This window comes from Thalia democratica, chromosome 9, assembly GCF_965202585.1.
Source record: "Thalia democratica chromosome 9, ktThaDemo2.hap1.1, whole genome shotgun sequence".
In the NCBI taxonomy this organism is placed as follows: Eukaryota; Metazoa; Chordata; class Thaliacea; order Salpida; family Salpidae; genus Thalia; species Thalia democratica.
Genome location: NC_139173.1, coordinates 12351364 through 12369308, shown reverse-complemented (window position 1 = coordinate 12369308; position 17945 = coordinate 12351364). Strand labels below are relative to the sequence as shown.

At 24.7% G+C, this 17945-nt stretch overlaps 1 protein-coding gene across 2 annotated transcripts in view; it reads left to right on the top strand.

The window, feature by feature from the left end:
* Nucleotides 1-17945, top strand: part of LOC145844263 (FRAS1-related extracellular matrix protein 2-like) — a 43325-nt gene that overhangs the window by 13900 nt on the left and 11480 nt on the right. For both annotated transcript variants that reach the window (XM_082951645.1, XM_082951644.1), the window contains 13 exons: nt 1347-1530; nt 2323-2490; nt 2612-2752; nt 4718-4924; nt 7254-7757; nt 8550-8639; nt 8832-9097; nt 9932-10043; nt 10205-10330; nt 15041-15286; nt 15683-15832; nt 16040-16249; nt 17748-17945. In XM_082951645.1, coding sequence (XP_082807771.1) covers nt 1347-1530; nt 2323-2490; nt 2612-2752; nt 4718-4924; nt 7254-7757; nt 8550-8639; nt 8832-9097; nt 9932-10043; nt 10205-10330; nt 15041-15286; nt 15683-15832; nt 16040-16249; nt 17748-17945 — 2602 coding nt within the window. The remainder of the gene's footprint in view (nt 1-1346; nt 1531-2322; nt 2491-2611; nt 2753-4717; nt 4925-7253; nt 7758-8549; nt 8640-8831; nt 9098-9931; nt 10044-10204; nt 10331-15040; nt 15287-15682; nt 15833-16039; nt 16250-17747) is intronic.

The following is a 17945-nucleotide window of genomic DNA, read 5'->3' as shown; positions in this document are numbered from 1 at the left end:
ACATAGTTTAAAAATAGTAAGCTTAAATAAATATTTGTGTCATATTTGTAGAGCTTAAGTAAAAAGAATTATAGTTGTTAAGTAGTTTGAGTGAGCACAAGTATTTTATTATTGAGTTTTATAAGTATAGCACATATTGTTGCATTTTAAGAATCACTATTTAATACTGACTATTAAAATAGTAATTTCAAATAAGTAAAACCGCTACAAATTAAGCCATAAAGTAAGTAAGTTTTTGACGTAAACTTTGTCCCATAATATTAAAACTTTTGATGTGTGTACGGTTTTTTAAAAGTTCTTATATACATAGTTTTAATTAAGTTCTTTTAAGCTATATACTCAACACCTATTATTGTGTACTTACTAAACAACTGTTTCGCTTACAGAGTTAAAAATTTCAATGTTTTTTTATTTATTTTTTACTAACTAAATTACATAAGTATATGTATATATATATAAGCAAAAATTGCGTTAAAAATTTGTTATCACGTTTTACCGATCACTAGTTACGTAGGTATTTGGATACCTTCTAAATATAATTTATATAAGTTCACTGAGTAAGTACTTCAGTTGTAAATTAAGAAAAAAAGGATTTAATAATACGAACTAAAATTAAACATTAAGTTCTTTATAGCAGATGCATACATGTACGAACATGCGAGAATAGTTTATAGTTTTTTTATAAATACTGTATACTAAACTTCTTGCATTCTTTTTTATAAAATAATATGAGTTTACATACTGGATTATTGTAATAACAAAGTTTTTTTTTTGTAAATTTTTTTATAACATTTTGTTGAATAGTAAGCTACGTTTACAACTTTTATGTTGGTTAAAAGTCAGAGTAGTTTTAAAATTTCTGTTTTTAGGTTAAAAAACATGCAAGTTAAGGCAGTATAGTTTTTTACAAGTTGATTTTATCAACTAGGTTAAGTTCATTCATTCCAGCTATTGAATTAAATTTGTTTTATATTTAATGATTGTAGCATAGTTTTTATGTTTACGCATTTTTTTAATAAATATTATATTATAGTTTACTAACTTTTATAGATAAATTTATTGTAATTGTTAAGATTACTATCAAAAATAATAGGTTTATCAAAAATAGACACTTTTTCAATCAAATTTATTTTAGCGATAAGTATAATATTTACTACTTTAACCATGAACTATGTTTTAGATGCACACTCCAGAAGAGCTGCTATTTAATTCTAGCTAATTCTTAAACTAAATTTATAAATAATAAAAAATGCTTATAAGATTTAATTAGTTTTATCTCTCAAGTTTTAAGCATGATAAAAAGAAAAATTTTTAGTAGTCATCAATTGTATAATTACTTTTTATAGGCTACAGATATTGATTCAGATGATGGTAAACTCCAATATATGATTACTTTCACTCCACAACAAGGTACATTAGTGCTTAAGTTTGTTGATAAAAACCAAAAGGTCATTGAAAAAATTTTACAAGAAGGAGATACGTTTTTGCAAAAAGATATTGAAAATAAAAAACTGTTTTATCATCACATGGGTTAGACGATTATGATACATAAAAAAATATGTAAATTAGTTTTCTTGTTTGTACTAGTTTGATTTTATGAAAAAAAAAGTTATTTTAAAAAATAAGTTTAACATTTTATTTTAAGATTAACAAACTTTAACTACTATATTTAACAATTACAAACCAAGTTAGACTAAATTTATTCTACTTTTTCGACGAAAATAGTCTAAAATACTACTACTGTAAAGCGGAGTAATAACTTAAGCTAATAAGAATGAATCCCACTTTTCATTTTAAAATAACTAAAATATTTTCTATAAGTACAAAAAGGAATTAGTTAAATTAATTTTATAAGAATGTAACTATAACATTTTTTCATATGTTATTTATTAATTAAAAACTTCAGTAAACGTTTTTCAGACATAACTTATACTTAACTTAACTCTCACTCTTTATATATACTATCACATTTCTGGTCCATAATGGTATACATTTTTTTTATAAACTAGAATATTAAAAAAAGACGTAAAAAATTGAATATTTAAAAATAATATTAGGTTTAAAGCAATAACTTAAAGCAATGAAATTAGTTTAACATTTGTCTAAAACAGCTTTAAGCCATTACATCAATATCGTGATAAGTGGTCCAGAAAGTTTAGCTGAATAAACTTGTTTGAGTTTAATTTCAACTGGAATAAAATTCTTTCAATACACTTTTGAATACACAACCGTCTACTTAAAATTTACTGCATTAAAAAAACTCGTTTCGCTTGAAAGTTTTTTGAAAATTTTTCTCTAATAAAAGCTTTAATTAATGTGCAGGGCAACCAGGTACGCGAGATATATTAAAGTTTGATTTAAGCGACGGTACGAACGATCTGATAGATCGCTACTTCTTTATAACAATCGCTGAAATGGACATCTCCCACCCTTCTGTATACAACAAAGGCATAACTTTAAAAGAAGGGAGTAGAGTCACTTTAACATCAGGTAGGTGCTGTTGTGCAAGGTATTTAATTAAATTTAAATATTTTGTTGTTTAACAATTTTTTAATTTATAACATACGGAGAAAAATGGTTTATGCTAATTTATATGTATATAAAACATTAGATGTATTGAGCACATCAGACAACAACAGTGAAGATGGAAGCCTTTTGTTTATTGTAAATGAAGCGCCCATTCATGGTCATTTGGAGTCAACTGACAATCCAGGAAAACCTGTTACTTTATTCACTCAATTAGAAATATCAGGTTTTTAACCTTGCAAAAATTTATACTATTAAATACTTAGTTTACTTAAACTTGGTTTAAATTTTTTTTTATAACAAAATATTTTATGCTTATCAAATATAATTTTATAAATTAATAATTATATAAACATACTAACGTTTTAAAGTCGTTTTAGGTACTACTCATAAATTTGAGACTATTATTTTACAATAATAATAAAAAAGCGAGATAGTTCGATTTAACTTTAAAATACATTAAATACTTAGGTAGAATTTAAAAAAAAGTAAAACAAAAAAAAGAAAAGAAATATAACTTCTATATTAAACTTGCTCTGTAGTCCCTTTAACAAAAGTAAATAGCAAGTAAAGTAAAATTTACTTTTAAATATTAAAACATTTAAAAATTTATAATTTTGTCGCTGTATTTTTTATAACAATCTTTTAAATAATATTTAAAAATTTTAAATAAAGAAATTTGTTTTGAATCCTTAACTGTGCTTTTAGATAGTATTAAGTAAAATAAAAGTAAAACATTTTGCAAACAATATCAATTGTTTGTATCTGAAAACAAATTGATATTTACAAAATATAAGACTAATTGTTATAAGTTTTAATAGTTTTCTACTTAATGCTTAAAATACTATAACCTTATTTGATGTATACCTAGTTTATTTTGAATATAAAACTATGAGGTTTTCAACTGAAACGTAATTTAAACTACTTATCAATAGATCTTGACTATAAATATCACGGGTTTTCTTTGTTTTGTATGTTAATAACTTGGTTTTAAACAATACTTTCATTAAACAGATTTGTGTCATAATTATACTCTAAAAAAACAAAAAAAATATTGTAAAAACTTTTCACTGTACCTATAGAACTCTAAATGTAGTTAATTAGTTTAATTTGCAGAACATTTAATCAATTTTTAAATTAACAAAAATCAATAAATTTTAAACTTATTTATTTAAATAAAAACCAAAACAAACTTATATATATTTTTTTTTATCCGATATGATATTTGTTATAACTTTAAATTAATTTAATTTAATTCAACTGAAAAACATATTCCTATAAGTGTGTAACATGTTAAGTTATGACGTACAAATGTCTAACCGACATCAAAGATTTTTATTAAAAGGCATCTAGTTTAGCACTGTGTTCGGAAATAATATAGCTTTAAATATTATATTTAAAAGAAACAAGTGTTTATTATATATGTACAAAAAAGCAAAGTAAAATTATAATATTAAAATCTTCAGTTTTATAAGTATAAAATTTTAAATAAAACATAAATGGTTTAATAGTGTTTTGTTGAAAAAAAAATTACAGTGATTAAAGTTAACAAGTATTTCATTAAAAATGCACAACAACTTAATTATAAAGTAGTTATTTTAAAATCTATAACTTTATAAGTATAATTCCTGTTTTACATGTGGATATTAAAGTACATTTTAAACAAAATTTAAAAAGATTAACACTACATATAAAGCCATATATAAATATAACAAGTTTTTGGTAAAAAATAGATAAAAAAAGCATCTAATACAACAACTAAAAGAGAGTATAACAAAATAAATTATTGTGCATAAGATTTTATTTAGTTGTTAAAATGCTTTTAAAACAAAAAACTTTAGGCATCTTAAAAGTTATACTAATAAGTTGTTTAGAATCAAATATTCTATAACTTCCGTTAATGAAGTAAAATAAATTTCACTTAATAGTTTAGTATGCAGATAAGTTTTTCATTAATTATCCACTGAGGATAGCTTTTAAAATGTTTTGAAGCATTAAATAGACTATTATCTGTATTTTAAGCCCAACAAGTGTTTTAGCGTTGCAATATATGTATATACATTTTTTTTCAAAAAACTTTACATTTACCTGTAATCATTGAATTTTTTTGAATTTCATTATTAAGTGTTAAGAAAAGTTGAAAACTAAAGTAAAAAAAACAATCGACACAACTAAGTATTTTTTTCTTCAGGTAACAAGATTCAGTACGTGCACACGAGTGAAGAGGAAGATAGAATGGACAGTTTTTCTTTTGAAGTCACAGACGGGTACAATTCTGTTTATCGTACCTTCAGAATATCTATTTCTGATGTTGACAACAAGCTTCCTGTGGTGACAGTAAATAAAATAAGATGTAAAGAAGGAGCTGGAAAGATCATTACTCCGTTCGAAGTTCGAGGTGAGTTTGAATAATATTTTCTATTAAGATAAATATCGATAAAAAAATCTGAATAGTATGAATTTAATTTTTTGTATTTTATTTTAAAATTGTTTAGAATAATTTTATAGATTTGATTAATCAAGAAAACTGACGTTTTTTAACTTTGCATAATTTTTTGTTTCTATCTTTAAGACCATAAAGGTGGTTAAAGAAAATTTAAACATTTGAAACTATTTAAAAAGTTAAAATTACTTTTTACTTTGAAATTAGATTACTAGTATATTAGATTGTAACTTTGACAGTTTTTGTTTAAAATAACTTTACGTGTAAATATTAATCGAGTGTTGAGTAAATATAGTTTAAAATGTAAAACTTTAATTTTTTGTAGTATTTTATGACTTTTTAAAAAACATTCTAATAAAAAAGTAATTAAATTTAATGTCAGTTTTCTTTTTGTTCAATTCGAAATATGTATTTTCAGTTTTTTAATGAAATTCTTTACAACTTGGAACAATAGAAGTTAAAGATATTGCAAACCCTTAAAAATTGTTACAATAAATTTTTTAACCAACTTCGTAAAAAACTATAAAAAGAAATTATAAACAGATTATTATGTTAAGCAAAAAATTTCAGATTCATATTTTTATACTTTATTAAAAAAATAAAACATTGTCCTTGACAAGACGTTAAAATGTATCCAAGTGGTGTACAACCTTATAACCGAAGGGTTCTTCGTACACCAGGTCCTATAACCAAGTTTTTGAGTGCTTTTTTGTCGTTCAATAAACAACAAAACAAATTAAACTATAATTTTAAAGTGAATAAAAAGTAGAAATATTTTAGATTGAAATGAATTGTTTTTTTGATCTTAATATGTTCTTGATAGAAAAAAAAATCACCATGAAACATTTTATCTTTGTGCTTAACTTAAATATTTTTATTAATACCGTTATGTAGTTTTGTTTATGACTAACTTCTTTAAAAATTGAGAAAGTTATACTAACCATAAAAATAAAAAACCAGCAAAAAACTTTTATTTGAAAAATGAAAACTTATATCACAGAAAGAAAAAAACGTTATTTTTATATTAGCTTTAATAAAAACTAAATCTTTTATTAATAAATGTTGTTGCAAAAAACAAACTTGAAAGAGTTCAACTTTGTTTATACTATAGAGATTAAGCATGTGTACAAAACAGTCTTTAAATATTTAAAGTGTTTCAAAGTATTAATTTGTAACAATTTTGAACTAAAATTTTAAAGCAATTAATAATGAAATATGTTATATAATTTATTATTATTTTATTTATTATTATTTAAAAAATTAAGAAAATTTTTAATAGTAAAACGGTTTTTAAAAACACTTTAAGATGATTGTGGGAAGCTAGTTATTTTACAATATTTAACAACTATAGTTTGCTTTTAATCATTGTTATCAAAATAAATGAACACAAATTTTTTGTAATTTTTCAAATACTAAACGTTTGATAAAAAAATTTGATTTTGAATTTCGTGCATAAGCAAATGAATTTTTTGTGTTTTGACTGTTTTGAAAATATTTAGATATCTTTCACGTACATTTAAAAAAATTAGTTCAAATGAGTAACCAATTTACGTTATTTTTCACATATTTTTAAAATACTTTTCCTCATTCTCCAGCTGACTGATTAGACAGTTACTACTGGTTTTAAAGTTAAATACTTTTATACTAAAATGTAACAGTTTATTTTTATTCTTTAAGTATAGGCGTATCTTGTATTACAAAGAAACAATTGTTACAATCAGATATTGAAAAGAACGTAGGGATTTGGTACCTTCTATCGGCCAAATCTTTAAAAAAGTATATTTTTATCTATCGGCGAGCAGTATTTCAATATTCATACAGCTTTTAACTTTCTTGAAAATTGTTTTGAATACTAATTGTTAGATAAATATATAATCTATCAAGAAAAATTCAAATACACAAATTCTGCCCCATTTCAGATGTTTCTGCAGTTAAAAATGTAATTATTAACATTAAAACTAAAGGTAGAATCATACAGTATTAGTAAGTAAACTAAAGTCAAAAATACTTTAATTTTGTTTAAAATTTTCATATTTAATCCTTTTTATTTTAGAGTAATTTTTGTTATAAATTAAAAATAAGTTATAAAAAATAATATCGAAATACATATTTAATATTTCTTTTAGCAATGTAATCACATTTAATTCCTATTACGTAACTTACTGAATTATATAACTAAAGTAAAATGACATTGTTATAGCTTTAAAGTCTGTATAATATGACTTGACAAATATTTTAATTTTATAATATTAGGTGAAATATTATAACATTTTATTTTTTTAAGTTGAAGACCGAGACACTGAGGATAATCTTTTAAAAATAACAATAACCAAGCAACCAATGCACGGAAAAATAGTTTTCGAAGATTCAAGTGAAGTAAACTCGTTTCTAATGTCTCAAATAAACGAAAACAAAATATCTTACGTTCATGACGGCTCTGAGTCAAAAGACGATTCGTTTTCATTTGTTGTAAGCGACGGAAACCACGAATTGTTTTACTTTTTTCCAATAACATCGCAGGCTACCAATAGAGCTCAAAGTGTTCCGATCGAAATAGTTTCTGTTGATAACAAAAGTCCAGAAATAAAAAAAGTAAGCGTTGCTCACTCACTAACAAGCTTAGATGACGGTAGAACAGGCTTTAGGTTGACAAGTTCTTATTTGAACGCAGAAGATCAAGATTCAGATTCTTCAACTCTCAAGTATGTTGTGACAGAATATGTACAGCATGGAAAAATAGTGAACTTTGCAATTGACCCTCATAATTCAGTCGAATCTTTTACGCAAGGTTATTAGAAATTGATTCTTTGTTGGAGCATAATTGTTAATATTAGTGTTTAAGTAAGTATATAGGTTTTAAAGAGTAGCTAATTAACAAAATAACTCAAATAACTAAGGTATTTTGTAAACTATAATTTTAGGTATTGATTCTACATTTCGTAGTAGATAAAAGAGAGACAGTATTAAAGAGAAAAAAGACTTAAATGATTTTACAGCAAAACACTTATCAAATTAACTTTGTTTAAAACAAGTTGAATCTAAAAAGAATACGTTTCATACTTTATACTTACCCTAAGGTTAAATTTATTAATAGTTTAAAAAAGTAATATTAAGAAATGGCAGAAACTTTAACAACGTTTAAAGTAGTAGAAGCATTTTTTAAAACAAAAAAAACTATTTGTAATAGAACTGCATTTAGAAAAAGTTTACAATTATTGTTTTGTAAGTTCTAAAAAAATAAGAAAACAGCAAACGATAAAGATCGTTTACTAAGTCAAGTTAAACTAGTTGTTTATGGGTGATAAAAACTGAAATCTTTAAATTTTATTACAGTAAAAAATTTTAGTAATAAAAAGTATAATTAAGTATATTATTACTATATAATGCTTTAGTTTGATTGAAACTAAAGTCATCTTGCATTTCGTTGTTACATTTTTTCTTTCAAAAACATCACGTTATACCGACAGTTGTTATAAGCAAGTTAGTATTAATGTTTTTTATAGTTAATAACTTAATCATCATTACCTACTAAAGTTTTAGTTATATTAGATATTTTTACTACCTGATATTTATACTTCAGGTGATGTTGACAACATGTTTGTTTATTATGTAGCTAATGAAGGTTCAAACGCCACAAGTGATTTCTTTACTTTTACCATTCAAGATATTGGTATGAAAACCTTATTTTTATTTTTTTTCAAACTGTTTTTTTTTGTAACAAATCCGTTAACATACTCACCTTATGATTATTTTATTAAACAAAATAACTAGGATAAACATGCATGTATTCTCTTAACTTGCCAACATTAAATAACTTGTCTTTTTTCTACAAATAAATACAACAAAATATCTTTTGTTTTAGGCGGAAACGAGTTGAAAGGAAACAAGTTTAACCTTAATTGGTGCCTTATATCACTTGATAGTACATCTTACATTGTAAATGAGAACGAAAAGTATTTAACAATCGTTTTAAACCGATCTGGCTTTCTCGGAGAAACATCTTTTGTTAGCATTGCTGCAAAAAGTGGAACAGCCAAGAATGGTGAGGATTACAGCACAAATACATTCAGCCAAGTTCAGTTTAACCCTGGACAGACTGTTGCAAAGTGGAAAGTTAAAGTTTTAGACGTATGTCATTATTGCATTTTTAATAAAAAAGGTAGTTTTGAAAAGTATTAGACACTTATTTTTGATCACTTTTGTTGTTACAGCGGAAGACGTTGTATACATGCAAAATAAAAGATAGTCTAGTAAATAAAAATTAAAATAAAAGTAGAAAATTTTGTAAAAACATTTTCTTTGTGAAGTTATTTACAAATGAAAAAACACTAACTTTTTAGATGTAATGCAAGTACTTAAATACAGTTATCGCTCTACAATGTATTAATTTTTTAATCAACAAAAAAGATTTTGTTTTGGAAAAGAATTAATTTTATGGTCTAAAGTTTATTTAATTAAATATTAGTTTTGTTTTTACTATGTTTAGTTATTAACTTTATTTATTAAAAACGTCTTTATATTTTGAAAAATTTATTATTATTGATTGAAAAAAAAAACTCGTCGGTAAATGTAAACTTAATTCTACTTGCAAGTTAAAAAAGAACTCAGATTTGAACTTGCACTTAACGTGTTATAAGTGTTATTTTACCTCAAAAAGACTTTAAAGTTAAATTCTCCGTTATTCAAAACAACAAAACTTTGTTCAAAGACTGTTATATAGTATTCATTACACTAGAAAAAGGTTATTTTCTCTAGATATTGTATGTATTACTGATAAATTTATTTTTAGTACAAGGTTTGGTTGATGTAAAAATATAATTAGTTTAAAAATAAAACATACTTGTATACTTTTTTTCTGAATTAGTATACTTATATAATTAAAATATAAATTTGAAAAATTCTTAAGATCTTGTAGTAGAAAAATTAAAAAATACTGCGAGCCATAAAAATAATGAATTTTAGGACAATGTTTTCGAAAAATCTGAGAGCTTTACCATTGAACTTTCTGAACCAGTTATGGCAGTATTAAAAGAACCAATTGTATCCTCTGTAACTATATTTGATTCTGAAGATGGTAAGTAATGGCACTATTAATTACAAGTTTTTTAATTAATGATGTTAAATAAAACTATATAAATACAAATACTTATGCGTTTAAATTTTGATCCATTTAGAATATATTTAATTAAAAAAGTACTTTGGTTTTAATATCTTAAATGTCAATTATTTTTACAGAGTCAGAAGTGTATTTTAAAAAGGAGAAATACTACTTAAAAGAAAGTGACGGCAAGTTTAATCTTCCAATTTTGAGAAAAGGCGATCTTTCACAGGAGTTAATGGTAATCTGCTATACTGAATCAGGTAACATTACAGAAGGATATTTTTGCAAAAAAAAAAAAAATATATATACATTTTAAAGATATTTCATATATTTTTATCATTTTACTTCTTATCTAACTTTATTCAACAGCTATTGATCTTAAAAAATCAAGTTAAATTAATAATCTAGATTTTTAACAAATATACATCTATCTGCTTAGAGCTACTCAAGTTTTGTAAGGGAGGTACCATGGTACAAGTAGTTAAAATAAAGTCTAAATTAATAAAACTTAATTTTTTAGTTTTGTTTCTTAGAGTTTAACAACAAGTTTAGAATTGTGAAAAAGTTTGTTTATTGCGCAAAAACTACCTCATGGCTCTAAATAAAAGTATTATGAAAATGATCAATGCTACAAATTAGTTATTACGTAATAACTACCGCATAACAGTATTATTATGTTCAATTCTTTTAAAAAATTACTAAAATAAAACTTAAATAAAAACATTTTATGTAATGATTATTAATAACTTTTAATTCCTTTTACTACTTTTTAAACTTAAAAATAGAAATTAGTATCTAAAAATCTCTTAAACATATTATAAATAACCAATTGACAAACCTTTTTTATAATATTTGATAACGCACTTAAATATTACATTATTCTAACTAGGAAATTGTTTTGCTTGTTTTTTGGTACAAACTTGATTTTGGGATATCAAAAGTGCGTAAGTAAAACATTTAGCGTTAAAAGTGTAAATAAATTTAAAAGTTAAACACTAACTTGCTAGTTCTAAAGTTCACAAATTACTGACCAAGAACAGTTATTAGAAAAGGATAAGTTTGTTTTAAAATGTAACTTACGACAACAAACAAGACTAAGAAAACAAAATACAAAATACATTATCTTTAAAAGTATCTTTAAAAATATTTTAAAATCTTAAAATGTTTGCTTTGATAACATTAAATTAAAAAATAGTTGTTTTATTTATTAAATGCTATATTTTTATTTGAAATAAAGTTTAGAAAAGTATACACTATAAATAATTTATTTTTAATAGCTCCATCAACTTATACTGCGTTTAGGGAGCCTGTTGTAATAAATTACTAATATAATTTTATTTTCCTATAAAACAAGTTTTAATTTTTTGTTTTGAGTTGTAGAAATTTGAAATCAGATTAAGCTGTTCTGTTATCGTCAAACAAAGTAGGTAAATATATTTTTTCTTCCACGTTTTTAATATAAAAAGTTATCATAGCTATCTTGAACTCGATTAAAAAAAATAGCTTTAAAAACCACATATAAAGGGACGAGTGTTATGATATCAGTACAAAATGTATTTTTGATAACCTGGCAAATAACTTTTGTCTCATTGTTAAAATTAATTACTATTTTTTTTACTTATGCTATAAACTATAACTAATTACTACTAGCTATTTTGTGTAAATATCATTGTAAAAATTAAAAAAAAAATTGATCATAATTTCTATATTACTTGTTCTAAAACATATTAGTACTCAAAATGTCGTGTATTATAGTGATTTAGAAAATAAAACTTCCAAACCTAGGTATAGATTTTATCAGTTATTAGCTAATCTTAACTTTTACACATTGTATTGTTGATTTTTTTAAAATAAATTTTATTGTTTTTAATGATGGCGATTAATTTTTTTTTTTAATTAGTTTTTTTCTGTGTTTACTACTTTTGATTACGGTTTGTTACCATTTAAATTATAAACAGGTTATATTAAAATTGTTCTGCTTTTTATTAAGAGTTATACATTAGACTGAAAAAATTTTGTAAACTTTTGTTTATAATCAGGTTTCATAAATTAATATTGGTGTATTTCAAAGCAAACATTACTTTTAATTTAAAATTTAGTCATAGTATAGTTTAGCAGTGTCATCTAATTCTAATATTTTTGTTTACTTAACTACAACTTACATACGAGATTATTATGTTACACAAGTAACTTTAAAAAATATGTTTAACTAGAGTCCTTCGTTAACATTTATTTTTAGTAAGTTTTGTAATGATTAAATCTGAAATGATTTACATATAGTCAAAGGTTTCTCTGCATAATTTTAAACTTGCAGTTATTTTTAAAGTATATAAACAAAATTATTACTGTTTTCAGTTCAGAATTTCTTTAAACATTTAAGACAGATACTTCAGTGATTTATGTAGGAACGGCTTATAAGAAATAACAAAAATAGCTTAAAAACAGGCTGTCTAAATGAATACAAAAAATATTTTTTTCGAAGCTTTCATTTTATTAAAACAAAAGGGTTGATCATGCCAATTCGATCATCAGACCACAAGTCTCGGTAGACTGAGACCGGTTTCGTCCATATTAGGACTCATCAGTCAGTCACAACCGAAAAACTTCTTAGTGGACAATGTTATAAACGTTGCACGGCAAAGACAATGCTGACGTCACTAATCATTGCCAGCAAATGGTTGCTTCATGTGAAAGCATCATAAACCTTTTGTTGATTGACGACTACAAGTTTTTCGGTTGTGACAGACTGATGAGTCCTAATATGGACGAAACCGGTCTCAGTCTACCGAGACTTGTGGTCTGATGATCGAATTGGCATGATCAACCCTTTTGTTGAAATTGAGCTTGTCTCACGGCAAACGAAAGTCCGGACTTCAGTTCTGCAGACTTTCGCCGATATTTTTTGTTGATTTTATTAAAACATGTTCAAATAAACAAGGCTTATTCAAATAGGCATGTAAATTGTGAGCTGTAATTATATTTTTCGTTTGCGCTTATAATAAAAAAATAAAATGTATTAACTTTAAAAAACTTAATACCAACAATACTTAAGAAATAAGTTTAATTTTCATTGAAAGTTTTTTGGAAAAAGTTAGTAAATGTAGATCAACGAACATCATTAAATGGATTTAGAAAAGTTACTTGAAAAGATTGACAAAAAGTATCTTCTTGCTGCGTCTATAAAAATAGTAAAATTTTCTTAGAAAACCTATGTTAAGTAAACAAAGTGATGCTAACTAGTCATAAAATAAGAAAAATCGTTTTTGTAGTATCAATCTGCAAAAAAAAATCTCTGATACATGAATGGAGGGCAATAAAATTTTTAAAAGTATTGTTTTACTTTAAAGCTTTTACTATTCCTTTGAAGTGTTTGATTTAAAATTAAAAATTAAACAAAAAACAAGCATAACTCAGTAATGCACTAAACTGCTTTGATCATTGTTATTAAATCGTGCTAAATGCATTGATGTTTTAGAGGTGTTAAATTAGTTATTAGAGTGTTTCATGGTATGCTGTGTTTACGGTATTTACAGATTATAGGATTAATAATTCTTTAATAGTTTTTCAGGTGTTTTTATTTTTTGAGGTAAAGAGATTAATCTAGTGAGTTGGTTAGGGCTAACATGTTCAAATATATATTAAAAGTGGTCTTTAGTAAAATATAGTTTAGTTGATGATAATTTATTTCAATTTTAAAAAAAGTTTTAATATGTATAACTCAATTAGTGGTTTCGTTTTAAATTATTAGACATTTAAATGCAGAATTTTTTATTATTATTTAGTGGACGGGATTTAGTTTTCTTTATAATACTTTTAAACTGTTTTAAACGTTTTATCTAAGATATATTTAGCCAATTTTGGTAATATTTTAGTCTTACTAGTTGTTATTAAAATAATGATTTAAACTAGTTTAATGTTGTATAAAAAGTAGTTTCAAATCAACTTTGTGCTATTAAGGTATTTTTATGTAACTTATAAAAATTATTTGAAGTACAGTCACCTCTCGCGAATCATTGTGTCCAGAGCAAAAGTGCGTAACTAAACGAGAAAACAAATATACCTAATATACTAGCTGTTTTCTTATTATGCATTTGATGAAATACAGTTTAGGGACTTTCCTACTTTTAATCACTTGTTTATTTAATTAGTTTTAACAAGCCGTGTATATGTTTGTAGTTTAGTTCTGTAATAGCTATCTTTCTTTAAAATGACACTGATGAAATAAAAGAAATGAAAATTTAATAAAAATTGTTTATATGTAAACAATTTTTCTTTCTAGAGTGTTCCTTGCCCACAGAAAATTAAACTTTTCTTGAATAATATTAAATTATTAGAAAAAGATTAAGGGACTTATTGAGTTTGAAGGAATGATAAAGTATTGTGTGGAATTGAGTTTTGTACCTTTCTGATTTAGAGGGGTGTTAGACAACTAATATATTAAGGGCAAATCCATAAAGTTCAATAGGATCCTTATGGAAGGTACAAACTAACAACTTAAAAACCTCGATTTTACAAAAAATCTATCTCCTACTATGTTATTCAGACTATTAACTACATTTTTATTTTATTTTTTAGAGAATTCTGAATGCGTAACTAAACAAGAGTGCGTAACCATATGAGTGTGTAGGTTCGCGAGAGGCGACTGTAATTATTACTATTTTTTATTCTATCTTTAATACAAGCTTTAAAAAAAGCGAACTAAAAATGTTAGTTTAATGTTATTAAGCCTTTTCATATTTTTAATGATTGAAAATTTAAACTTTTACTGGCCGAAGAAAATAATCGAGTTTTAGTTACTTATCGGTAGAGTAGTTAGAAAAAAAATCATCACTATAAACTTATTTTGTTCTAAATAAACTTTTTTTAAAATTTAAAACTAGTACTACAAATGCTTTTTTATAAAAATTATTGAACGCACTTCTTCTTATTTTTACTTAACAAATGAATATTGAGGAAATGTAAATTTTAAGGGTCGGCATCGGGCACAGCGGGATCGCTCGGATCGTTCAAAGATTTCATCAGCCGTCCGCAAGATCACAACAGCGTTGTCCGATTCTTACCCAACCAACCAGAGCAGTTTTGTCCGGTGACCATAATAGACGACTCTTTGTACGAAGATGACGAAGTGTTTTACGTCAAGCTCGCATCTCCAATGAACGGAAAGCTGGGAAACCATTCCGCAACCGAATTAAACATTGTTTTCGATCTTGATGATGGTTAGTTGTTTTGCTGCTTTAAAAAATATTTTGATTTGAATATTTAAACTATTTTGTATAGAAGCTTTTGATAAATTAAAATAAAACTTATGCATAGATTGAAAATAACTTAATTATAAAAATTAACTTATATTTTTTATATGAATACTTTTAATACATCAACCTCCTATTTAAGATTATTTGAAGTAGCCTAATGATTTTTAGCAGACAATTTATAAAGTTTATTTATTTCTTCACGTAGAGTGAAAAGTTTTTCAGTAAAACTTATTTTCTTGAAATCTTTGAGTACTAAGACAAAAGAACTTGTCCTTTTTATAACTTGCTAAGATATTATAAAACTCGCAACTAAAGTAACTTTAAAACTTTAAGTATATTAATATTAAAGTTTTGCTTCAGAGCCTGTATTTTACTTCGATAAAAACCATTACGAAGTAGATGAAGGAATTGGAAAGTTAGAAGTTTCAGTTTTTAGAGCTGGCACTGATTTATCAAAAACGGGGTCTGTAACTGTGCAGTCGAGAAAGAATAATCCAGAATCAGCCATTGGTTAGTGAAAATTGCTAACTAAGTTTATGTACATAATAAAATTTGTAAAACTACACCCGAAAGAACTTAAGCTTTATAGAATTTAAGTATGTGTGCTGTAAGTACGTATGTAAAACATTGCATTTATTGACTAAAAGTCGTAATAACTTCACATCCTTTAATTTTTTTTTTACTTCTTGGTACAAAAACCTTTATTACTTTTTTTAGCAAACTTAGACTACGTTGGAATAAGTCACACACTAGAATTCGCCGAAGGAGTTACTGAGCAAAAGTTACACGTAATCATACTTGACGACTTGGGAAAACCTTTAATGGAAGGTGCTGAACACTTTGAAATTTTTCTTAGCTTACCTGTTAAAGGAGCCTTGGGGTCACCAGAAGTCGCAATCATAACTATAAACGATACGTATAGCGACTGTAAGATTTTGTTTTATTTATAATTTTTTTATAAAAAGAGCGTTTTTATGATACTTAGGCACTGTAGAAAATTTACAGACTAGCATTTCTAAACCTTAACTTTATCAAATTAAGTTTCTGTATGTTTAAAAAATTAATAACAAAATAATTGTTGTTAATATAACCAACTTTAAACTTTAACGAATTTTTTAAAATATTTATTTAAATTATAGATTTTTATTAAGCTTATGTATTAAAACACACATAATAAATGCCGATTTCTAGTTAACTATTTTAATACTTTACTTTACATTAATAAAAATTACATTACATACATTTATGACTTGTTTTAATAATTCGAAATTTACCTAAATACTTCATTACATACAAAGTCAGTTACACAAAACAAGTCAAAATACCAACTATTAGAGCTGATTTAATACAAACATATAACACCAAAAAGAAAAGAAACTCTTTTTGGTGTTTGTACGTTTTTATTTAATCAGCTCTAATAAATATTTAATATCATTTATAAAATAAAAAATAAAACACCATAAAAAGTGCTTACACCCAGACTCTTGATTAGAGTTTTCTAAACTTATTATTTAAAGTCATTCTAAACTGTATACATAAAAAATGTAAATTTTAACTTGGTCGAATTAAGTTTAGTTCAAATGATCGAATTTTATTATTTCAAATGTGTAATATCTCTAACATATTTTTTCATAAACTTTAGTATAATACTATTTTGAAAAACATCATTTAAGTTCAAAGCAAATTTAAAAAAGTTTTAACTCACTTAAAAGCTTTTAAAACTTATATTTTTTCTGCATATAAAATAGTTGTTATTAAAATCAATAAAAAACTATTTTGTATGCAGAGAAAAGATTATATATGCAAACTTTTTTAATTACGCTGCTGGGTTATAAGAAATAGTAAAAAACATAATATCAAAAAAATATTTTTTTACGGTCAGATTTAAACTATTAAGAAGTTGCTAAAAGAATAATAATACAATCTTTTATGCTAGAGAGACTACGGATTAAAAATAAATTATCATAAGCTGTTTCAAGTTTTAATTAACTAGTATACTTATATGACAAAAACCATTTTTTTAAAGTTAAGAATAAATTACTTTGAAGTATATAGAAACAATATTTTAAAAAATATGAATAAATGATTTAACATAGTGATTAAGTCTTATAAGTTATAAATTAGCTTTAAACTACTTCAAAAAATAGAAATACAGTTATAAGTATAGATTTTGATAACGTAAATATTCAAAACATTTGCCAACTCACTTAAATAAACCCTGTTTTTTGACTATATACTACTTATTGCTATAAGATCTGATGAGATTTTTCAAAAGGGAGCGATATACCCCCTTTAGATACAACCCTATAAGGAAACCCTGCCTAAAACAAGTAGTTTTTTAAAGGATGTTTAACGTTAAGAAATACAAAAAATGTTTGGTATAATTGTCATTAGGCTAAAAACAACAGCTTATAAATTTCAACAGTGCCAACTTTTTCCTTCTCGGAGCCGACAAAAGATGTCGAGGAAGAAGTAGGTGAAGTTTCAGTGAAAATATTCAGAACAGGAGATACAACGAGACCGTCGTCAGTGAGGTGTTACACGAGGCAAAACACAGCTCACGTTATGGAGGACTTTGTTGAAAACCCGAACACTGAAAAATCTTCTGTTCATTTCAATGCTG